Source organism: Daphnia magna, linkage group LG7 (assembly GCF_020631705.1).
Source record: "Daphnia magna isolate NIES linkage group LG7, ASM2063170v1.1, whole genome shotgun sequence".
NCBI lineage: Eukaryota > Metazoa > Arthropoda > Branchiopoda > Diplostraca > Daphniidae > Daphnia > Daphnia magna.
In genome coordinates this window covers 1163955-1188618 of record NC_059188.1, presented here as the reverse complement: position 1 = coordinate 1188618, position 24664 = coordinate 1163955, and the positions used below count along the sequence as shown (strand labels likewise).

Here is a 24664-nt window from a genome sequence, read left to right as displayed (position 1 = left end):
TTGGAGGGAAAGGTAGAAGAACAGGGAGTATTTGTGATCCGTAATCATCCTAAAAAAGAAAACCTTAAATCACGGTAATTGGAAAATGGAAAACCAGACCCCAGCACAAGGAAATTAAATTGGAGACAGAATCCTCAACAGACAACAATAGTCTGAGCTTTCATATGGCTTTCAAGAAATTACTATTAGCTTTTCAGTAAATTTCACTTCTACAGCACGAAAGGCAGAGTCGGATATCGACTGAAAAAGTTCTTTGAACGTAGATTATTGCATCGATCCTGTCAGCCTTTAGCCTGTCTCGAATGTTTACGGTCAAACGACTACTGAACGAGAAGCACATAAAAAACACTAAGACACTAGTGCACGAACGAAGCGTTCAGTTGGCTCCAATTGTACTCAGTTACTTGGGCGCCATTGTTTGCATTCCGTCGACACCACAGTCATTGTTAATTACTGCGAAGCTCATAAAATCTGAGAAAGACGGGGGCTCTTCCTCTGTTTTCTCGAAAACAGCGAGGCCAATCAAACAGGTAATGCACGAATATGGAAAAGTTTACCCACAAAAGCTAAGTTTTGGGTAAAGAAAACTAATTGGGGAAAGTGATGGAAAGATGGCCGACTTCACCAACGTGTTGGGTGTCGAGACAAGGATTGATTTTTACACTGACTAGGGAAAGCAGGTCAAGAAAGAAATTGACTGGTATCAAATAACTAACACATTTGGTTTCTTACCATTTTTCAGCTTATATTACATTTGTTCTTGTTCAAGTCCGCCATGAGGCTGTCCAAAACTCACCTCACCCCTTCTCCGCCCTCACTTACTTCACTCTGAAACAAGTCAACACGATGTTCTAAGCAATGGGGCGACGTTTCCAATTTTATGAAACCCATTTATCTCGTAATTTTTTAGAAATTTATAACCGGAAAACTAAGTGGTGTAATCAGGATATTCCAAAAGGTATGATGTAAGAAATAAATTAACAAACAAAGTCAGAATTGATTGTTTTAACTGTATTTAGTGAGAGCTCGAGTTATGAAATCATGCCGAAATAATATTGCGAAATTGGTGTTGGATTATTGGGACTCATTTTAAATTTCCGTTTCTGGCATGATAGAGGTCGGCGACGAACATCACGAGCAGCAAACAGATGAGGAACCAGAAAAAATGCCAGGCTAAAGTATCGATCAGTTCGATAGACTGCTGGGCAGAGAGGGCTGTGGTGACAATTTTCATCTTTGAAGTTTGCAAGATATTTCCGGGCGAAAATTTAGAACTGGTGCAGGGTGCTGCCTATTTATCAATGTCCAGATTGGCACAGGAATCACAAACAACCTAAAACGTTTTCTCGATACTGAAATTGTTAACGTATAAAAATTCTCGATCGACGATTTGAACATGATCCGATAAAATGAGAACTTGTTCCCTAAAGCCGAAATGGGACCTCCATGACGAGACGTGATTTGATTTCAAAGAAACAAATTCTCACTATTCTCAATGGAAAGATCAAGGAACGCAGCCATCCTTTGCATCGTCACATGGGTGAGGATAATATGCTCAACAACACGTGTCTTGAGAGCCTTTCAGCATTTTTCACCTTTTAGTACCTGTAAAAAATAAATTGCTTATCCGTTTTTCTCCACCACAGATGTGATTTACTGATCAGGCTAATGGTAAAGACGCCCGTTGCTGGGGTGGAGATATCTCCCGTTCGAAGTACTAGTTGGTACTGTTGGCACAGCTTGCTCTAGTTGACTAGCTCGGCAAACGACAAACAATTACAGAAGTTCCGTGAAAGCGCAACAGAAAACAAAACTAATTAGATTTAAAAAAAAAAACTAAATTAAAGGATTCCCGTTTATACTTGAATCTCTGAATTTCGTCGACAACTTTCTCCTGCAGAAAATCGATGAGTGAGATTGAAAAGGGACCCAGCACAAGGTAAAGGATGGCATGTTGCATCATCTTGTGTGTGACGGATTCACTCGCTTAAATCACTAATGCGTTGTACATGGCTCAATAATGTTTGCAAATGTAAAGATATGATCCCTTGTTTTGGTAACATCAATTATGAGCTGTAAATAGAAAAATAATTAACATTTCCCCCTGGATGCTGGAACAATGAAAAAGTAGGCCTACTTTTTCAAACTAATTGGGGAAAGTGATGGAAAGATGGCCGACTTCACCAACGTGTTGGGTGTCGAGACAAGGATTGATTTTTACACTGACTAGGGAAAGCAGGTCAAGAAAGAAATTGACTGGTATCAAATAACATAACACATTTGGTTTCTTACCATTTTTCAGCTTATATTACATTTGTTCTTGTTCAAGTCCGCCATGAGGCTGTCCAAAACTCACCTCACCCCTTCTCCGCCCTCACTTACTTCACTCTGAAACAAGTCAACACGATGTTCTAAGCAATGGGGCGACGTTTCCAATTTTATGAAACCCATTTATCTCGTAATTTTTTAGAAATTTATAACCGGAAAACTAAGTGGTGTAATCAGGATATTCCAAAAGGTATGATGTAAGAAATAAATTAACAAACAAAGTCAGAATTGATTGTTTTAACTGTATTTAGTGAGAGCTCGAGTTATGAAATCATGCCGAAATAATATTGCGAAATTGGTGTTGGATTATTGGGACTCATTTTAAATTTCCGTTTCTGGCATGATAGAGGTCGGCGACGAACATCACGAGCAGCAAACAGATGAGGAACCAGAAAAAATGCCAGGCTAAAGTATCGATCAGTTCGATAGACTGCTGGGCAGAGAGGGCTGTGGTGACAATTTTCATCTTTTGAAGTTTGCAAGATATTTCCGGGCGAAAATGTAGAACTGGTGCAGGGTGCTGCCTATTTATCAATGTCCAGATTGGCACAGGAATCACAAACAACCTAAAACGTTTTCTCGATACTGAAATTGTTAACGTATAAAAATTCTCGATCGACGATTTGAACATGATCCGATAAAATGAGAACTTGTTCCCTAAAGCCGAAATGGGACCTCCATGACGAGACGTGATTTGATTTCAAAGAAACAAATTCTCTTGGGGAATGAAGAACTAAATGGGGACTCATCGTCTGCGAGTCTTTGTGTCAAGTGGTACACAGGAGATTTCATTTTATTGATCGGACAAGATCGTCAAGGCCTATTATTCAATCAATGTTCCATCAAACTGCTAAGAACGAAAAAAAGGATTGGCGGCACATTTTGTTGACGCCCTCTTGTTATTCGTTGTTACGATTTGAATCCCTCCTCCCTGCGTTGTTGTGCGTGCCGGTACTGCAAATCGACCAAACAGACTTTGACGACTGCTTTTTTCCACGATTTGAATAGTGCTGTTGTCGATGTTGATCCAATAGATTTTCGATACATTTGCATATAGATGTTTTGAGGTTCGGCCAATCCGACTAGCAAACGTTGTCGACTTTCTACCGATTGATAATGCCCAGTTAACTACGGTTAAGTAAACTTCAACCAATTCTCCATCAGTTGATCGAAAGGAAACAAGGTGAACCAGTTCCTGTTTTCAGCTTTACGGTAAGGCACGTGATACAAGTTCTCGGGTGTGACAGACGGAGCTGAGGGAGACGATCGATGTCCGCATTGACATTTTGACGGTCTTCGTCCCTCCCTTCTAAACTACACTCGCCAAGGATTAACAGGAATTCTATAGTACGCAGACGAGCACTGCCAACATTCTTCTATCACTACACGTAGTAAATCGATCTTTTCAGCGTCACCGTTTGGTGACTGTCGAAAAGAAAGAAGAAAAGTGTAAGATAACATCACTATGTAATTATGTACATACGTGTACATACGATGTATACATTACAGTTGTCAAATACACTCGTAGGTTGCTAGCGTAGAGTCGACTGACACTAATAGTGTCTAAAGCATATTTGTGTTAGTCGATATCAGACAGGATTGCCAACAGAAACTCTATAACGAGGTATTTGATTTTTCTTTTAGCTTTCTTTTTAATTTTTTGTTTTTTTTTGTTTGTTTGTTTTTGTTTTCATTTGCATCATATTTCCCATTTCCATCTGAGCTTTCAAAAAAAAGAATGGGGGGTAAGTGAATCTTTGGATGGAAGCCGGACAACTTTGCTTGGAACAAGACGAAAGTATGGACCCAAAAAAAAAAAAAAAAATTATAACAATAAAGAAAGGGTACTAATCCATTTGCAAGTCGGCGACCGTCAAACCGAGGGTCTCGATGCGCTGTAGGGTGTTGTCGACATAGGCGCTAACATCGACTTGTTTTGCCTTGCTAGCCAACAAGAAAGGATGTAGGAGAAGCTCGGAGTACTTTGGTCGTTGTCTCGCATCTTTTTGCATGCTGTAGAACATCCTCGTTATTAATAGTAAAAATTTGAAGTAAACAAACCGCTCAACTTACCAAGTGTTTACCAAATTCACAAATTCATCTGAAAATGGGCACTCTTGAACCAAGTTTCCATTTTTGGAACTTGAGTTGTTGGTCGGATTTTTACTGTAGCTAGAGATCAGTCTGGGCGGATCTCCATGCACCACCTTATGTAATACAAGAAGAGAGTATTAAAAAAACAAAACAAACAATAATAACAATACTTCAAGACGGGGGCAAAGCAATTTGATACCTGTGTCAGCTGATCGAATACAGAGTTCCAGTGGGGATACGGGAACTTGCCGGTAGCTATTTCGATTAAGGTAATCCCCAGTGACCAAACATCACTGCGTATGTCGTAGCCTCGTGCGGAAGACTGTGGATCGATCCGTTCGGGCTTGTTTTATTAATGAAGAAAAGACTGAATAAGTAACAAGGTATAACGACTCCAAATAGATGAATGAATCATTACAGCCATGTATGGTCGGCATCCAGCATCTCGGGTTTTGGCGATGGAATCGACTAGCTGTCCCGAAATACCAAAGTCGCACAGTTTGATGTTCCCGCGCCTGTCCATTAGAATATTAGACGGCTTTACGTCACGATGAATGATCTCCAACTTCTCCTTCAAATAGTTCAAGGCTTGCACAGTCTGGAAACAAAAGGAAAACTTCAAGCATGAAGTATGAATTTTCACCGGTGCGTATGAGCAACACTTGCCGCAAAAGCCATTTTCCCCAGAATGGATTCAGGAATCTTCTCATTAAGCCGCTGGTGTGTAAAACGATAAAACTTATCCAGAGAAATATCCATTAATTCCATGCAAATCCAGCAGTCACCCTACCAGACCCAAAAAAAAAAAATGTGAGGGTGAATAATGTGTTGTGTAGTACCACTGGTTTATACCTCAGTAAACAATGCTCCATAAAAAAGTACAATAAATTGGCACTTATTGCTTCTCATGACAACATCAAGGTCCATCAGCAATTGTTTCTGTTCTTTTTCATCAACAGTGGAACGAATTCTCTACAACAAGGAAAACAACATACAGATTTGTGGTAACACTTACACACTATGTGAGCTTGAATAAATCTGAAATGGTACCTTGACAGCCATGACAGTATTTGTTTTGATGTGGAGCATTTTATTGACACTTCCAAAATTTCCTCTACCAATTTCTCCCATGTCTTGCAGGTCTTCCGCTGTGAAATCGTAAACCTAATTTTTCAAAATGAAAGAAACATGTATGACTTTGATGGGCCCACATTACTGTGATTCTCGGGGGAAATGTTTTACTAATTCAGGCGATATCTGCAGCTTTCCTGGGGAATTGTTGACATCAGTGATATTCCATTTTTCCCTGTACATACGTAGAGAAAAACACCTTATAAATTTACCGTAGCAAAAACAAATGAATATCTTACATAGGAAAAGATTGAATGGGGGCAATTGCACTACTAGGTGATAGACATTTAGTTGGTAATCCAGAGAATGAAAGAGGTCTCAGTCTGCTTCGCTTGTCTTCCGCTAGAAAAGTAAAACAGTCATGAAGGAAGTGTTTTCTATTTTTTTAATAATTAAAAGGGGTGTATGAAAAACTACCTTGCTGTTCTTCTGTCGACATGTTGGTAGGACGCGTGACTTGCACTCGATTGCACTTTGCCTCTGACAGCGGTATTAAACAGGATTGTTTCACAAACACACGATCAAAACGGGGGTCTTCGTACAAATAAGGACGTGCGTGTGAAAAATCAAACAAACACACACAAGACTCAATTTTACGGGGCCGTTGCTCGGAAGAGGGCTACGAGCACGTAATCATTCGAACAAATGCTCTGTGCCCTTTAGGTGTGGTAGTTGCAAATAAAATCTACTGTCCATGTACAACACACAACACGATTGTCACACAAAAATGTTATGTCAAAAACGTTAGCAGCTCTTCCTCTCCCGAAAAAGCCCAACGAATGAAATAACCCATCGATAGGAATCGCATAATCGATTTATAGTTGAAGGTTAGGCAACCTGGTTGCGCGCGCGCCTTCGCTTCCTTTTCCTTCTCCCGGCGTTTCCGGTTCGTAAAGGAGGTAAAAACACACCAAGATATAACGATCTAATTACCTTTTGGGCCCCCGCCACCTTCAATACGTATATTAGAATTTACACCTTCGCATTTTAGATAGGCCAGCTGCCCAGCAACTGTAAAAGCCTCCAAGGCAAGTCGTTGGCCAGCAAGGCAATCGAATTTTTTGCGTGGTTTTCAAGTTTCTTTCTTTTTTCTATTCCTAGAAGGAAAACGATTACTATGAACTGTGGTATACAGTCTTGATCGTACTATTCCGTTTTGATAAAATACGATGACGTAGGTAGGTTCCTTTAAGCACAGTCACGCATATGCGACGAACTTGTTTGGCTTAAAAGTTAGGACTTTTGGCCTGGCTGTGCGTGACACGAATATCCATTTCGAACGAGTATTTGGACAGTTTACATGGATTCACTCAATAAAACTCTAGGCTTGGGAAAGAATTTGATCTGGTAATCTAAGGTTTCACATTTGATATCATTTTCATTGCCAGAATATTTTGCTTCAAGATCACACTATTAGCTGGGAATATTGCAGGGGAATCCTTTATTGATAACTGCCTTTCAAAATCACGATGTTTAGAACTAAACAGTTTCAAATGCAATTCTTCATTTCCTAGAGAAATATGACAGATAACTTGGCAACAATTTGACTTGCAATGATATCAAATGACACTACATTCGCGTGATAGTCTTGGGGCCAAATCAGTTAGGCAACCATTCGTTTATGTGGGAGCCCAGAGAATTGCAATATCGATCGCAGTATACGCAACGCGAAGCCTATAAATTTCGGCAGGCATGAAGTCATACCACAGATAGTAAACTCTTGAAAGTTATCGAGTTGTCTACGAAAGGGTTCAATTCTGTAGAAACGATTGCTCACGACAGATGCCATTGTCGCTATTCTTTTTTTTTTAAATCTTATAATATTTTTGTTTTTATACGTACACCACCACACGGACAAAAATGCAGATGTTTTAGTTTTCCTTTCGATTGAAATGGAAACCAAAATGTTCATTGTAGAATAATCAAATCAAGACAATATTTCAGCACACACAGAGAGAATATAGAGAAAGAAACGGAGTAACAGAGAGAAAGAGATTGAACAGAGCAAAAACAATTTTTTTTTTTTCTTGTTCTTTGTATGGAGGGGTAGGGAGGGAGGTTAACGAGAGTATAACAGTGTGTATACAATCAGCCAAGGATTTTTATTGAGAAGAGAGAGAGAGATAAGTAGCCGAGCAGGATAGTGACATAGCTGGATGTTGGGATAGTTGGAGGGCCCAGAATAATGCACGTAAACAAAGAAACAAACACAGACACATCTACACCCACAAAATCGCAAAAAGAAAAGAAAAAAAAAAACACGAGAAGATGCAGCGAAAACTCCTCCCACTGCACGTTCGTTATGACGGGAGGATCAATCATCTTGGCTTCATTCTTGTTGGTTTGTTTTCTTACAAAATTTTCTATCTGATACAAATGTTTTTAAAAAAGTCTGAGTGTACACTAGGTCAAGTGTTTGTCTTCCACCAGTTAGACTCATTCGGAACCCTCAGCTGCGGCTTGTACACAGAGAGCTAAAGGAGTGAAGGACAAAAACAAAGATCACTCTTCTTTCTCTATCCCTCTTCCACATTGAGTTCGTTCAACAACAAAAATCCTTTTTCAAAAAAAATGTGTTATCTGCGTGTTCAACGTGTTGTCGGGAGAAAAGTATAACGGGAGGTGGAAACCACAAGAAAATGACACACACACTTTTATGGGTAAGAATTCACAGCAGTGCGCTCTAAAGAACAGGGAATGTCAAGAAAACCTACCAGCTCGAATTCAGAAAAACAGGAAACGGAAAACATTTTTTTTTTTTCACCTCCAAAGAAGGACACTAGTAAATAAATAGAAAAAAGTACGACAACAGTGTAGGAGTCAACCAAGGGCACGCAAAGAAATAAGGGGATGGTATTAAAAAAAAAAAGGGGGACATTCGGCATAATCACGAGAATTCACGAAACACGAAAAAAAGTGATAAAAAAAAACCTACGATGAACATTACTTTTTACTTCCTCTCATATATGGCTGTGTGTATGTGTGACTTTGTATCTGTGTGTATGTGTAGTCGTCTTTTCTATACAAAAAAAAGATGAAACATGAAGAGACGGAAGGTCCTCCATCTTTTGGTTCGCCATTGCGGTGACCATAAAAAAGAAACGTGTAAAAAAAAAAATAACGAAAAGTTAAAAAAAACAAAACAAAAACAAACAAGAAACCAAAAGACCCCCCCAAAAAAAAAAAGAATAAAAACATTCAACACAATTGTCCGTTTGCAGAGGATAAAGGAGGGCGACATTTCAGAGAATGTTGATTTCTCTTTTGCTAAAATGAATGTTCTGCTCGGCGCAGAAATCGCGCGTGATGGGCACGCAGTTGAGGTAACCGAGCGTTTGGATGACGCCAGAATCCTGAATGGGCCACACGTAGAGGAGTAGGACGAGTGTGGTGAGCAGGATGGCGGCCAACGCTAGCGTCACGCAAATCAACACGAACTTACGTCGGCGGTCGTACACACCCACCGTGATGAATGGCAAAAACGTGTATGAGAGCAATCCGCCCGAAATGAACCTAGCGTTAATGATCCATTGAATTACACAGGTTAAAAAAACAATGAAATCGTTTCTATACCCGAAAATGTGAGCGAAATTGTCGACCCAGGGCAAAAGTCCCGCGACGAAAAGGAAGGCGACCGTCATGAGGAGCCGGCCGAGAGCCCGCCAAGGCGTCCGAAGTAGCGGCCAGGCGTGCAACACTTCGACGCAGAGGCAAGCGAGTAAACCGAAATGCGAACCGGACGGACCCACCTGACGAAACGAATCCAAAAATTTGTGTTTAAAGAATATTCTGTTTGTCAAAGAGAGATGCAGAGTTTTGATCAAATACCTCGGCTCTGTATGGCACAAACAAGGCCGAGGCGAGGTTGCCAACGACACCGGAGCCCATGTAGATAATGCCGATGCGTAACGGACCGGCCAACTTCTCCAAGTCGCGCATGATAATCATTTGGAAGGTGACCGAAACGGCCAAGTGAAGGATGCCCGCATGCAAAAACAGCGACGTCCACAGTCTGTAAAATTGGTCGGCAAAGTCGGGTGTGTGGAAAGGCAGCATACCGCAAACGTCGTTCATGCAAGACACCTGTAATTCATAATTGTTAAATTAGTTTTTCTTTCAATCGAAATTACAATCAAATCGCACCTGAGAGCATAAAGAGGCTTCCTGATGGAAGTAGCCTTTGACAAAGTCGCAATATTCGCGCGTCGCGATCCGGCATTCACCGTGAATACCTGCAATATGTTTGCAAATCATAGTACATTTGCGATTGCGTTTTCTTATTTTTCAACATTCTACCAATGCAGCACGGATGTCCGATGACTTCACAGACCATATGATCAGCCTGACCGGTCGTCTTTAATACGTGATTGGCGTTCGACTTTGATTCAGACCCGGATCCCCCTAAACCGGGTAGTTTTTTTCGACATTTCGGCCATTTTGTGATGTCGTCCGGCCATTCGAAAGGCGCCACTGACGCTGGTTCTATACAAAAACTTGAAAAAAACAATCAAAATATTATTAAATTTTTTTTTCCGTTCATTTCTTATGGCACAATGAAGAAAATTTACTTTGGATCTTGGCCACAAACGGAGCCGGAAATCCGTCCACCGGGTCCAGACTGAACGACATTCCACTTTTTCCAAGTCGAAGTCAAATCCTGCGTCGACGACACACACACACACACACAAACAAAAAGAAAACAATGAAATACAATATTGAAAAGTTAAAAAATTCAAACGCATTACAGGATGGAATAATAAAACCAAACAAAAAAACTAGGATCGAATCCATTTAAAAAATAAAAAGGACTCAACACACACACAGACACACACACACACCAGTCAAGCATACGCGAGTGCGAGGAGGGACGGGGAATTTCTCGGAATATATATAAAAAAATAAATAAATTTACGTCAAATAAATAAAAAAAAATCAAAACTTTGATGAATTATAAACTATGACGGATGATGAGGTACGAGAATAATAAAAGACGATAAAACGGATGAGAAAAACTAAAATAAATTGAGGTTGTATAAATAAACTAAAAGAAAAAAAAAAACCAATCACAACAGAGGGTTTTTCAATAATGCAAAAATGTTTGTCTGAATCGTTTTTTTTGTTTTCTGTTTGCTATTCTGTACCGTGCCAATTCCGCGCTCCGTGTTGTGATAAGGCGGCACAGAGGGAAGAGACTGTTTTTTTGTAGACTTGCGATTAGTAATTATGTCAATCTTCAAAAAGTGTTACAATAAAAACATTTCATTCTAATTGAACCTTGTCCCATTTGTTCTAAATGAGACGTAGTTAGTAATCCAATTTCAAACATATTATCGTGTAAAAGACACGCCCACGCACACGATAAAAAGCAGCGAAACAAAAAGATCGGCAGCTGTAACTTTTCAGCCCCGAACTTGTTCTTCGTGATTGCGTGGGCGACGGTAACAAACACCACGTTTGACTATCAACACATAAAGTTTGTCCCCCCCCCTTTTTTTTTTTAGCGAATGAAAGACAAGAAACAGTTTTTACCGAACATTCGGCTCTGGATGTCTGAACGCAACCCGAATTGTCGTTGCGGATGCAGCAGGCCGTCTGTCGTTCACGTATCCGGGTGGCTTCGATATCCGCCCCGATTCGCGTGTCTGGCTTCATGCACGGACTGTATTTAGCACCCAAATGAATAAGATCCGCCTGCAAAAAAACGGGGGTCAAAAAAAAGAAGACCCACAATTAGAAATCGATTTGCGAGGCGATCATTAAATGCTGATATTACCGCTCTAGGTCCTATGTAAAAATTCGAAGGTTCGTAATAGTCCACTTCTTGTAACGACAAACTAGTCACGAGAACCTGAAACGCAAATCAAAAAATTTAAAAGTGAACCTTCATCATCGAATTATTGGGCTCAAAGAACAAAAAAACAAATAGGAAAACAAACCGATCCGGAGCGTCGATGAAGATTGAAACCGATGGGTCCTAATCCATAAGTGATGAGTGCGATGAACATGATGAGCACCTGGACGGTGCAGGTCCAGTAAGTAAAATAAGGACGATGGTCCTCGAACGAATCCAACTGTCGTTTCAAGTGTTTGTTGCTTTCCGTCATCGATTGACGTAGCGACCGCCTTTAAAAAAAACAAAAAACAAAACAATCAAAACCCAAAATTGAATGACAGGCATCATCGTTGATGGCAGTAAGCAACAGAAATCAATAATTACCTCGTCATTCGACCCACGATGCCCATGCCGTACTGCCTTCGATTCGAATTATCCATCAATCGATCAACTACCGAAGGCCCACTGGGTCCGTTCATGCTGGCGTGGATGGCACGCCTCCACCTAGATGGTCTGCGTGATGACCAACGAAAGCATTCGTCGTCAATCAAAGATCGTCGGGATAATAATGGAATGAAATTAAAGAAAAATACGCACCGTGCTTCGGATTCCCGACGATGGGTAGGGCCTGTCGGTGGCGGAGGGCCGATATGAGCAGCGTCGACAACGTCCTCGTAGGCGGGCGGAGGTGAATCGAAGAAGACTTCGTCGTCTAACGTGACATCGACGCAGCCTAGATTAGCCGTTCCACCCGTATCCATCGTGACATCCGGCGGCAATGGCTGAGCATTGCTGAGGGCACCATTCGCCGACCGAGATGCTTCACCGTTCCGGCTGGTTGCGGATGCATTTGCCGAAGCTGCGGCAAAAGCTTCGCGTGAAACACTACGAGAACGGATATCCTCTTCCTCCGGACCGTTAGGTCTTAACCGAACGATGGCCGTGGCCAGGTAGGCCAATCCATCCCAGGTCATGCGGGCGACCGATTCACGCCGTTTGAGGCGTGGATGTAAAAGCAAAGTGCTCTGCGATCCATCCGGCAATGATCCGTCGGGCGAATCGGCAACCCTTTCCATCGGAATGGCGGCGTTTCTGCCATGACCGTCCACTAGATCGCGCGACTCGAGACCTTCCTGTAGGAACGAAAGACAAAACGTAACAATCCAACTGAACGAACGGCCCTCGTTTTCTTCCGGATCACATCCATTCTAGTCCTAGATGAAATAAATATGAGCAGTAACTCAAAGAAAAACCACTGGATAATGGGGAATAAGGAGAGCAACGAATTCCGAGAAATCACGATTGCCTCTTGCGTCTTATAACGAAGTCCCTCAAGGCTTTTACATGGAGACACAAGTCAAGGCAACTAGGAAATCGATAGCGTTTCCATCTTGTCCGTTCACAAAGCTTTAATACAGTCTACATGTATCAGATGGCAAATAGATCTGTTGTGGAATCATCTGATTCGACAGTTTTGCTTAGCTTTCTCGTGTACCCCCCATTGGGCGGGCCGGGCCGTCTTTGACGTCAAAGTTGACGTGATCTTTTTTTATTTTTTTTTTTCAGGTTTGCGTGGGTTTCTGGCTGGACAGCAACGCGGGGTCACCAATAGACGGTTGTAAGGCAAACAAACTGTGCGTGGAGAGTTTCATTACTAATACAAAGGCAGCGCGTGGAGTACACAATTCCGGGCGTTTACAATTGTCGTGAAGCCAATCGTGCTGGACCCTTTATCGATAATCGATACACGAAATTATTTCGTGTGCTTACGTCGTGAGAGCACGATTCCCGCAGAGTTCCACAACGCCGTTCGGCCAGCCTTCTCCGTCTGTCTTCCCACCGTTGCCTCAGTTCGCTCTCTTTGCTTTCATCCAGGCCGAAGAATGTCGCCGCACTTTGCTTGAAATACCTACGACACAAACATGGACGGTAATTAAATTGGATTTTTACAACAACAACAACAACAACGGAAAATCGATAACGACATAGTCTAAGATTTCTCGTGTTTGACAAATTTGAGAATTGACAATGTTGGTCGCAATTGAAAGAGGATGAATTTAATTCTTTAACTTGGCCAACAGTATTTCACGCAGACCATTTACTTTCGGATTTATTTTGATAGCAACAACTATCCGAATGGCTTCTCATTTTTTTCTTTTCTTTTTCTACAACCGAAACGTCTCTCTTTAAACCCGTTGCCCCTCTTTTTTCTCTCTCTTTTGCACCAACAAACAAAAAGAGATAAACTTGTTACCAAGTCAATTGGATAATTGAAACCCTTTTTTCCCCCTCCAGATTATAAAAGAACGCAGATTGTATACCATACGCTCCCTGGCGATGAAAAGAGAAAACCAACAACCACCCCAAACAGTTTGCTTTTTTTTTTTTTTTCAAAAAACAGTGTTTGTGTTTTTTCTTTTACGGATGGATAAGGTCATTTTTGTTTTCTGCTTGCAGCATGCTATCGACGAGAATGAAGGGTGAAAAGAGAGAGACGGAATAAATGGCGAGAGAAAAGAAGACAAGGTTCGATCGAAGAGCCAGTCGGATCGATAAAAGAAGCCGTCAACGGACAAAAATAAAGAAGGAAAGAAAAAGAAGAAGTTGGGCTTCCACAAACAGTATGGGCCAAACGGAACGTTGGCCTCGCATACCGCACAACGCACCCATCCAAAGTCCGTACTTCAATTACTCAACGAACGCTGAGTTTTACAACAACAACAACGACATCATAAATGCGTTTTCCTATATTTTCTTTTCTTTCTCGCCACTACATTATTTCCGTAGTTGCCACTCTAAACTGCGGGTCCCCTCTAAAGATTCCTGATAAAAAGGTGCTTCGTCTTTCACGTTCAACTTGTCTTTTGGGTACACGCAGCCAAAGAGAGTTGGGGACGACCGTCGCACGTCAAGACTTGGAACTTCCGATGTCGTACAATTTTCCAGAGGGGATTGAGAGGATAAAGTCACAAGAATAGGAGTTTTGGCCGTGGATGTGGAAGAAAGAAAACTTACTCTTTGACTGCTTCCGTTCGGGACAAGGAGCGGCTTAGGCCAACTCTATGATTGGTGTTGCCAGTCACGGCCAACGGGTCCGTTCGATGAGCTTGCTGTTGAGATTCCACAATCGGATTCATCTGCACTTGCTGTTGCTGCGGTATGCTACTCCTTGCTGTTGCAGTTGATGGTGCAGGCGTCGATACGGAACGATGAAACGCCTGGCCTGCGGATATTTTTGGCTGATGTTGGGCACCATTCTGGGTAGCCATTGTGAATCTGCGTATGTGAAATGTTGTAATTAAACCCAAGCAGTCACTTCCTGGGAAATCATAAATATATTTTCACATTCCAATAAGTCAATATAGTATTCCCGACTTTCAGTGACAAATGGAAGCTCAGAATACTGACAGGCTGCAATTCCAGGAATACTGAAAATGCAGTCATTTGATGTGTTACAGTTGAGATAGTTTTAAACTACAAAGATAGTTGTAAAACTAGCAATACATTTTGTTGGGAAGCCCAATCTTTTTTTAGGGTGCAGCCCTCGGATATGCCACGGGAAAGTTATTCAATACCAGAAGAGTGTAATTTCCTTTTGGAAACAGTCACAAGAGCTTCACGACATCCGGAAGCCCACCCACCCTCTTAGCACTGTTTGTGATCTAACACGTAAAACAAAAATATACTTGGCGAACGCTTACGCTTTTGAGGAATCGTCGCACTGATCAGCTTCCCCTAAGCTGTAATAAAAAATATCCTATGGATTTAATCGAGCGCCATTTCCCAGTCACACCCCCAATGGCGACAGGATGTGATTCGAAATGTTGAAAGGATGTTGTGGGTCGCTGAGGGGAAAAAAAATGAGAATCACTCCCTTTGTTACCAACTCTGCGACATTCCTCCTTTTTTTCCCCTCGGTTTTTGTCTTTATTTTTATATCACCAAAATGACAGAAGCATTTCTGTATTTCGTCATCTGCTGGAAAAGCGTAGCTGTCAGATCGATAAAAATGTGTTTTTTCCCACTTGTATTCCGTACATTTTCTCACGGCAACTTGTCTTTAATGAAGTAGAATGGCTTCGTTGTTCATAAACCTCTTCATTAACGCTGACTAATCAAAAACAAACACAATGTGCACACGAACGCGATACATCACCACCAGCAGTATACGATTACACCGAATATCATGCTGAATGAATTACGCCCTAAATTACACAGCCAAAGATGTACAGCTGGGGCTTCTTAATTATAAGTTCATGGGCGTTGATTTCCTTTCTCCCAAGTAGCACTACGAACACATCACATTCAACCCCCCCTCCCTTTGCCTTTGATAACACAAAAGAGTCCTAGAGGTTACATCCTTTGTAATCATATAGAGAAGCCTCGGAAGTCACAGCGACGGCGAGTTGATGATGAACGATGACGCCAACTTCCACATTTACAGCTCGCCAAAAGAAGACCATCAGCAGCCGAAAAAAGAATGTCAGATCCCGGGACACGCGTGGGCGACATGCTCTTCCGGCCGCTAGACGTTAAAATTGTGCAACCATAACGACACCCTGCCATCTTTATCCTATTCCTGGAACAGACTTGATAATTCTTCTTAACGTTTCCGATAGAAAAAACTATGAAGCCACGATATTTCGTTGCGAAAAATATGTAAATATAAACAGAAACGATTGAGCTGTCGATTTCGAACATTAACACACGCACATCAGCAATAACGTTCCACCTTCCAGTACTGCCACAATAACAACCAAGGCAACTTCCAAGAAATAAGCAAAAGAATAAAAAATGAGCGAGTTCGTCTGCTCTATCTTTATGGAACACGCGCTATCGAACGCCTTAGCTTTCGCGGAAATACCAATCGATATATTGGACGCATCAGCCATGTATGATAGTCTATTTCGACTTGTTTCAGTGAAGGCTCTTTTCAGTCATTATTAATTTTGAAAGGCAAAATTGGAATTTTTCTTTCTCAACAACAACAACAAAAACGTTGATGTTGACGTATTCTATTCATATATAACTTAAGGTGGAATGGATACATCCACAGAGAGTCATAATTGATTGGACTTTCAGCGATGTTTGATACTCACATTCTCCCCCCCCCATTCCTAAACATCTCATTATTGATGTATACCATAGAGGCTCGGCTATAAAGACTGGTATTCAGATAAATAACAATTTTAATTAGACGTCGTCCCGACATATTAAATTTCCCCTTTCCTCATGAAGAATGAATAAGTATATCGATTGATAATCCTTCTGTGATCCTCGACGTGCACGCCAAGTTTCGAAAATACGAAATAATTTAGGGACTCCTTCATTTTAGCACAAGTTTCTGTTGATTGCCCTGCAGCTTTGGGAGGAACTTCAACTTTCAACGTTTTCGCTAATTAATTTCACTTATTGATATAATATTTGCACGCGTTATACCTCATTGGTTCATTGCTGGGCAGACTGTGAAGTTCAGTGCGGACTCCAATTTGTTGGGCAAGTCCTTTTCCCAATACCATGGCCGGTTGGGACTGGGCTTGAAGGCCAGCAGCGCCGCTATTATTCGAAGCCGATGAACCAATGGCTGGATACTTGGAAGCAACAGCTCCGCCATTATTTCCAGCGAATTGCTGCTCGATTCCGGTAGACGCGGAGAAATGACGGAGCCGTGGATGTTGCGAATCCGTATCCTGACGAAGCGGCGGCCGGTTGTTGTTGCTGGATCATCATCTTACCTGAATTTCCAGCATAGCCGGAATAACTGTTGGAAGAAGAAACTGGCACGGACGCGGGCCCGCTGGCCAAATGCGGTCCGCCTCCGCACAACGAACAAGTGTGATGGATGTGGTGATGATGATGGTGATGATGTTGAAGCTGCGGATGGGACGGCGAGCCGCAACACGGGCAACATCGGCCGGCTGTCGGCAAACTTGCCAGAGGCTGATACGGTCCACTTTGAGCCATCGAATAAAGTCCGTCCGCATTGCCCGAACTGTTCCGGCTAGGTAGCTGTTGCTGTGGCTGCGCTAACGAATGGTCTCCGTTAGCACTGCCCAGCGACGAGCCTCTGCCTGTAACTGGATTACTCGAATAGCTGGCCAAACTGCTATTGTAATAATCGAACGGAGATGACGGACTGGGAGAGGGTCGGTTGCTGGGCAACTGTTGTTGCATCCGCAACTGTCCTGCTGTGACATCCAGTCCGTTATTACCTGCAGACAATCGACGCTGATATTGTTGCTGGGCCATTGACGACGGACCGGACGCCGAATCGTACAGATTCTCATTAGAAGCCACTTGGGGCTGGTTAGAGACGGGCAAACCGATGGAATTGAGTTGTTTAGATCCGAAATCGAATTCTCGACGCATGTCCGTCCCACTTTCGGCTGGAGAAACGATCTGTTGTTGTTGTTGTTGTTTGCAGGGGATTCTGTTGGCGATCGGTGCTGCTGGACTTGGGGTGCCGGACGCGGGCACCTGATTGGTTTAAACTATTTCCTCCAGCTGCGTGATTGGCCATAATCATACGCTCCATTCTGGACAGGACGAGGTAATCTTCCGGCCGTAAAGCTCCGGCTCTTAGTAACTTGTCCAGCAAGACGGACGTCTCCATCTTCGGCTGTTGGAGGAGGCTAGTTGCGGATGGCGTTGCAGAGTTGCCATTGTTGGAATTGCTCACTCCAGCTGGTGGCAATTGACCACTGCCGGGCAATGGATTTCTCACTTTACGTTTGACTGGCCTCCTCAGCGTGGCTATGCCGGCCAATCCGTCTTCAGAGCGGATGTGACCGCCACCCATTGCGGACGACATTTCCGGATAAAGTGACGAATTGTTGTGTCCTTGTTGCAGCCTCATTTTCTGTCCGCAGGTGCACTTGCGGCTGATTCCGTCCGATCCGATGGACGTCCGATGACACGCCCCGCCACTGTTACTCGACACGGAAGAATCGTGATCGACATCCATCCAGCCGGATGACGTGGACGAAGGTGGGTGATGTAAATTATTGTTACCTCGCGGCTTACGGACGGCCGTCAACGAATAACCGTCGGCCGCGCTTCCGTTTCCGTTGCGCGATGGACGACCCCGGAGCGTTGCGTATTGCGGAGGTATTTGAACCCAATTGACCCCAGCGTCGCCACCGTTTCCTCTCTGCCTTCCCTTCGACGTGCTGCTGAACAATCGCATCGGCATTCGAATCGCTCAGCGGAACTGACATAAAATGGTGGTCATCCGACGGCGAGCTGACGTCAATGCCCAACGGAGGCAGCAAATTGGCCGTTTCAAAATCCAGCAAAGGTGGAGGTGGAATAAAAGGTTCCCTGTCCGACTCGACGCCCGTCGATCCAGCAGACGACGGGTGATGGATGTAATGCGACGAGAGCGGATCTGATGACGACGTCCACCGATTCGCTGGATGAAGGTCTTGATTCAACAGATTTTCACTGGACCAGCAATGCGGGCTGAGTCGTCTGCTGGACATACTGTTGGTCACGGCTTCTTGATGATGCTGTTGAGACCTCCTCGGCGGACTTGAAGCTAAATGCCTCCAGCCGGAAGAAGAGGAACTGTTGGAAGCTGTGTCGTTCAACGGTGTCCAGCATTCGGTGGCGCCAGGTGCGTTGCTGTTACCGACTCCACCGGCCGCAGGTGATATCCTACACGACGCGGCTGCTGTCGCAATGAAGTCCTGCTGGCCTAGAAGACGTTGACTAGATTTAAGAGGCTGCTGTTGATGGCGATTAGGCGTGTTCTGATGAAGTCCGATGGCCGTTAAACTGCCGCAACTGCCCGCCTGCTGAACGGCCAACGGCTGCCAATTCCTTGTCGTTTGCTCGTCTTCCAGCAGCTCCTGCGGATGTTGCTGTTGGCTCATTTCCCCTTTTTGTTTTGTGTGTGTGTGTCAGTGTTGTAACAATAGTCCTTTTCCTTTCGATGCTTATCTGCATAAAGAAACGAAAGCGTGATTACCATCGAGATGACATTTCGATCGGAAACAAATGCCATCAAAGATCACGTGTTAATTATCGTGCAAAAATATTGACGTTTGGTAGTTTAACGTGTCGAAACAAAAACACGGCAAATTGTTTTTTATGCTTTGCGATGTGTTGCGTAATGGGGGGAAAAGGTGTGTCACTTGGCTGACAGCACATTGTGTTATGTGTGTTACAGTTCCAACGTAAAAATGGGGGAACAAAATATTACACAGTAACAGTAACTGCGGTATTAAATGGTGTGTGTGTGGTGTTCAGTGGAGTGTGCGGATATCGCTGCTGGATAACGGAGAGAGGTGTCATGTAATGGTTGCCATGTCTCTTTGTTGCGTGGTGCCAATATCTTTTGCAAAACCACAACATTTGTGATATTTGTTTTTAGACCCCCCACCCCCATACTTTTGTTATGTGTTATAACGTATAACATAAAGGATTTGCCTTTATATCGTATATTTAATAAATTCTGTCATTTCAAGTTGCAAAATTTTTAATTTAAAGCACTAAAAAAAATCGCTTTAATTAAACTTGACGTAGTTTACCTGTAATGGGGAAACACTACAAAGGTATAGCCTTGCATGGGAAACAGTAAAGTGGGGCCAGATTTTGTCCACTTTTGATGACGGATAATAAAGAAAAAGGACATGGGGTTTCTCGCCGAATGGCCCCGTCACACATATCGATCGATACCGTGATATGTGTATACATACAAAGCTGCTGTATAGTGGCAAACACTTGTAAGGTTTCCACTAATAATGGGGGCATAAAACGATGGCCTTTCTTTTCTAGTTGATGCAACGTTCATTTGATTTTAGTGTATTAAAACGTCAAACAATAAACAGCGAAACATGGAGAATTACGATATCGACGACAGTGTGTTGTATCACGTCGTCTTTACGTTGAATGGCAACCCGAATGGGGCTGGCCTTTGAAACGAGAGAATCTATATCAGTTTTTATGTGGAAGCTATAAATGATTGGAAATAATCGTATCAATCGTTCCTACAATTTTTATATGTCCAGCAATAGATGGGCAGTGATATACATAGGATATGCCCATCGATTTTTGGTGGATGGTGTATATCTATACACAATCTTGTACTACTACATCCAGTGGGTGCATACATACAAAGTACGTCCCTCCATAGTCAATTTTTTGATTACACCGCACATTGGCGATGAAATTTTCGTTGCCAAGATGAATAGACCGGCTGATATTATCATATCAAGGCGACGGACGTTCTCTGTATAATATACGAAGGAAACACTAATCATCTCCGTTGATCGCAATATGTCCCTCCGCATTTTCGTGTCGTAATATTTACAGCTTCTTCGTGCTGCCTGTCTACTTTTTTCGTGTCGTCACGAAAGACTTGCGCTGCAGAATTTCTTTTCGTCCGCGTCGCTTATCGGATTTTTCTTCGCCGTCCTTTCTTTATTGCAAAAGCTGAAGGAATTTGTGTGGTCGGATAGCAAAAATAGTTTGGATCTCATTTCCTGAGTATTTTCCTCAATTAGTTTGATTTTTTTGTTTTGTTTTTTTAGAGGGAATATGAGAGTTTCAATTAGGTTATGGAAACACGCGGCTGTGTACATAAAAATGTAGGACACGGTGCTGTTATTGATCCAATTGTTCTGCGTCTTTTCCTTCTGACGAGAGACGAAGAGTTAAAGCACATCTACACATTCATCATTGGATTTTTTCTATTTCTTCTCGCGTGTAGAAGATTGTATCGATATTTCATCTTTTCTTTCAGTTTGTGACGGCTTTTCAGGAGTGTCTGACTATGTACCACTGTCCCCTTTGTAACACATGAACTGGCATATCAATAGACGAGATCACAAAATACAATGCATAGTAGATCAAAATTTAAAAAAAACAAATTTCGTGATATAGAAGAGGGACAAAGGTATACTCTACGTGAGTCCCGTTTCTCCTCTATATATACGTGAAATGAAATCATCACAAATCATTTTAGATCTTTGGATGTACAGCCCGGACTGAAAAACCATCCTAATTGATTTTGTTCTACGGATGTCTGCAATATTTGTATTCAAATTGATATGGAACCTTCACCTTAATTTCGGGGGTATATATAGATATGTATACTTTAGCAAACGCTCCAATTATAGTAGCAAATGGAAGTGCGTGCCTTTTGTCAAATAAAGCTCATTCCATTAAGACACGTCGAGTATAGCATAAGGATGATATTCAAAGTCCCATCTTCCTTTTCAACTGAGCAGAGTCTTTGATTTCCTTCTTATAAAGCATTTTCCCATTTGTTATGCATGTATCGAAGGGTGCAGTTGAAGAACTACAGACGTATGCAGTATACATAGAAACACACACACACACAAAACCTGACATTAACTGATATCAATTGCTAGAGATAAACATTCCCCCCCCACCAAAAAAAAAGCACTCTATTTGAAACTGCGTTAACGCGAACCGAGACCCTTTAATAATTCATTATTTCCCTATATTATGAAACCCATCTTTCTGTGTCTCTACACAAAATGTTGTTGAATAATATACAAAAGTTGAAATTTGTATGTAAGGCAGATCTGATAACAGACAAGTGCGTACATATTTTAGATCATTAGAGCTCGTTTTTGTAGTGTGCGTATATAATAATAGCACCCTATTATCATGCGAAAAGGAGCAGTGCGGTAGTAGCGTGTATTAATATTTTTTGCGCACGTCTATGTCGTCTGCTAAGTGACGTAAGCAAGAACATTGTAATGCCACTTCAACAGCACACTGACACAAATCAATAAGAGGTTATATTCGTAGGTCCTATACAAATATAGAACGGATGTTATACGCGTTTCGCTTCGTTCAAATCGGAGCAGAACATGTTTTTCCATCATAGACATTTTAATGTCCTACACGGTTTAGACTTATGTGAAACATATTAGGTAGACCTATGCTCTACAAACATATTGCGCTGTTACAATGACCACCAAATAGATCGCATTGAAAAAAACCTCATCGATCTTATATGGCATCAGATTCATATAGCCCCAACTCCTCCATGCTATATTTCACATGCAAATGTATGCCAATCTTCTATATCACTTGATTCTATTTTCCCTCCTCTTATTCGCCAGGACTGAAATTCTGTTACGACTCAACTTGAAAAATCTGTCACTTAAATTCTGCGCTGTTTATAATATATAAATGAATTAAAAAAGACATAATCCTTTTTATGGCAAAGCAATCGATGTTGAATTAACCTCAACTGCGCCCTGGTCTATGTAACGATGTACGTGCGTCATCTCGCCTGGTCGATTTACAATCAACTTTGCTTTTTACAGACGTCTAATAGTTTCCATCAAGAGTTTCCGGGTGAAGTAGACGTGTATAGGCAACCGATTCATCGTCTAAGCAGATGACACGAAGCTCAAGTCAAGAGGAAAAAGAAACTCTGAACAAGATCAAAAGCTTCAAAAAAGAGATACAGCATAAATTTCATACATCATTGTTTCAAATTCAGTTTATCATTTTCTTTATTCGTGATTGTTTGTGGCTTTATGAAAAATATAAAATGTCTTTAGATTGAACCAGACCATTAGACGGAATAACCTTAATTTTGTTGATGTGTCTAGCCACCAGTTTCGCTAATGGTCTTCTCGGTTAACAGCGGAGAGACATCGAAGAATGATATCCTCATCAAATCGTTCAGCCCTCCCCCAAAATAAAAAGATTGATAGACTGCTGATGTTGCTCTCTACACCGATATCTATATGTGAACGTTGTACATATATATATACCTTATATATAGCATCAGCAATCCTGGGAAAACAAAAGAGGATAGTAACGAGCTGATTCTTATACGCAGAAACCATAATTTTCCTTTTTTTTATGTCACTCAGTTAATTAATCAAAGAACAAAGAAAAGCCAAGCGGACTATTTGCGATGATCTGTCCTATTTATTACGTAACGTTCATCATTCATTCGCTTAATTCTTAGTATACAAGCTCGCGTAATTAACTTGAAATTTAAAGATAACAAATTTTGAATCTTTTTCAATACACGAGAACAAACATACATATAGGTAAACTTGCTCCTTCTATAGAGCTTGCGCCGGCAGCGCCACGACGTCGTCTATTGATTATTCTTCTCCCTCCCCCTCTCCGTTCCCTATCTTTCTACCAATCCCTTGGCACACATACACAGGATATCTATGATGTGTCTACTGTACAGGAAAAAACGAAGAAAGAAAAAGCAAACGCAAAAACATGCAGAATAGATCGCAGCTCTTACAGAAAACATCCTATATGTAATGAAAATGGACGATGAATATATAGTTTAATGCGAAATGAAACGGTTGTGTTGATTGAAAACATTAAAACCGATATGCGAAATGTTACCTCAATTGGTTTTTATCGCCGGGTCCACTGGAAAAGAAGAAGAGAAAGGATCGACTGTCAAAGAGTGTCGACCTCTTTCTCCTTCCGTCTTCGATGGACGAATCATCGGCTGGATGTTAACCGACGTCAGCACGGCCATGATCTGATGCGATTCGATTCGACAGACATAACATCAAATTTGATGTGGGTGATGAAGAATAAAAAATCGAAAATCAACATAAAACGATTGCAGCTTTTCTTTTTTATGGACAGACGTATCAATGAAAATCGATTCGATTTTGTTTGTATATATCAATCGTATAGATATCCATGGCTTAATTTCAATTGGTCGTTAAAGTTTTGATGATTATCGTCGTTTGATTAGACAATCATCCAAAATGTCGGCTTTAAATTTATCCCTCACAATCTTCAAACACAACGCACTGCAGTAGAAAATGTTGTTCTTTTTACACACATCTAACACTTGCACACACACACACACACACACACACACACATACACACACACACTTTTCTTTTTTAGATGATTTTCATAATTCTGAAAATTGGAGAAATTTCGTCTATTTAAACTGGGGTGTGGTGACGGCCTTACGGTCGGGACAAGTGCCCAGCAGAAACGGCGGCCATGTTGTTCCTTTTTGCCTGTCTATACTCTTTTTCCCGAGGATCTATACGCGAAGGGGGGCTTCTTCTGCGCGTTCACGGTGATGTCGCCTCGGCGTTTGGAACACGACACGGTGGGTAAACCAGTTCTTGAGAATCCGCGCATACACGACCGAAAATGTGGGCGGATCATAAATCCTTATGTGCGGCTAAAGCTCCTCCCCTTTGCGTCTATGCTCTCTCCTTTCTTTCTTTATAGAGTTGAATCAATTTTGATTATCATTTTTTTTTTCCCATTTTTATTTGTTTTAAA

At 41.9% G+C, this 24664-nt stretch overlaps 3 protein-coding genes and 3 long non-coding RNA genes across 11 annotated transcripts; 3 read left to right on the top strand and 3 right to left on the bottom strand.

Moving 5' to 3' along the window:
• Positions 1 to 559: 559 nt before the first annotated feature.
• Positions 560 to 1557, top strand: LOC123474154. Its single transcript, XR_006648802.1, has 3 exons — positions 560 to 700; positions 770 to 958; positions 1020 to 1557. It is a non-coding gene; the product is annotated as an uncharacterized LOC123474154 (long non-coding RNA).
• An 18-nt stretch (positions 1558 to 1575) lies between these two features.
• Positions 1576 to 3773, top strand: LOC123474156. The gene is made up of 3 exons (XR_006648803.1): positions 1576 to 2259; positions 2330 to 2518; positions 2580 to 3773. It is a non-coding gene; the product is annotated as an uncharacterized LOC123474156 (long non-coding RNA).
• Positions 3774 to 4175: 402 nt separating this feature from the next.
• On the bottom strand, positions 4176 to 5992 carry LOC116926805 (dual specificity mitogen-activated protein kinase kinase 4). Its single transcript, XM_032933736.1, has 10 exons — positions 5971 to 5992; positions 5793 to 5895; positions 5665 to 5728; positions 5473 to 5586; positions 5275 to 5394; positions 5089 to 5208; positions 4841 to 5020; positions 4622 to 4765; positions 4402 to 4535; positions 4176 to 4341 (listed from the first exon to the last, which is right to left on the bottom strand). Exons 1-10 carry the CDS (start codon positions 5990 to 5992, stop codon positions 4176 to 4178), a joined length of 1167 nt encoding a protein of 388 aa, XP_032789627.1.
• LOC116926754 (inactive rhomboid protein 2) lies at positions 5792 to 24455 on the bottom strand. 6 transcript variants are annotated; one of them, XM_045176063.1, is made up of 17 exons: positions 23750 to 24455; positions 16826 to 19327; positions 14402 to 14662; positions 13157 to 13295; positions 11984 to 12519; positions 11771 to 11899; positions 11490 to 11676; positions 11327 to 11401; positions 11083 to 11244; positions 10695 to 10745; positions 10122 to 10210; positions 9850 to 10046; positions 9697 to 9785; positions 9382 to 9636; positions 9127 to 9302; positions 5971 to 9066; positions 5792 to 5895 (listed from the first exon to the last, which is right to left on the bottom strand). In XM_045176063.1, the coding sequence occupies exons 2-16, from the start codon at positions 16903 to 16905 to the stop codon at positions 8796 to 8798; spliced, it is 2697 nt and encodes an 898-aa protein (XP_045031998.1). In that variant the 5' UTR covers positions 16906 to 19327; positions 23750 to 24455; the 3' UTR covers positions 5792 to 5895; positions 5971 to 8795. The 6 variants fall into 6 exon arrangements, with proteins under 6 accessions (XP_045031998.1, XP_045032002.1, XP_045031999.1 ...); XM_045176067.1 differs by lacking the exons at positions 16826 to 19327; positions 23750 to 24455 and adding exons at positions 14732 to 14814; positions 14891 to 15081; XM_045176064.1 differs by lacking the exon at positions 10695 to 10745 and having other exon boundaries at positions 23750 to 24454.
• Positions 13181 to 14405, top strand: LOC116926774. Its single transcript, XR_004396316.2, has 3 exons — positions 13181 to 13315; positions 13682 to 13756; positions 13844 to 14405. It is a non-coding gene; the product is annotated as an uncharacterized LOC116926774 (long non-coding RNA).
• Positions 17000 to 19260, bottom strand: LOC123474146. Its single transcript, XM_045176034.1, has 3 exons — positions 18602 to 19260; positions 17915 to 18558; positions 17000 to 17835 (listed from the first exon to the last, which is right to left on the bottom strand). Exons 1-3 carry the CDS (start codon positions 19258 to 19260, stop codon positions 17000 to 17002), a joined length of 2139 nt encoding a protein of 712 aa, XP_045031969.1.
• Positions 24456 to 24664: the final 209 nt, after the last annotated feature.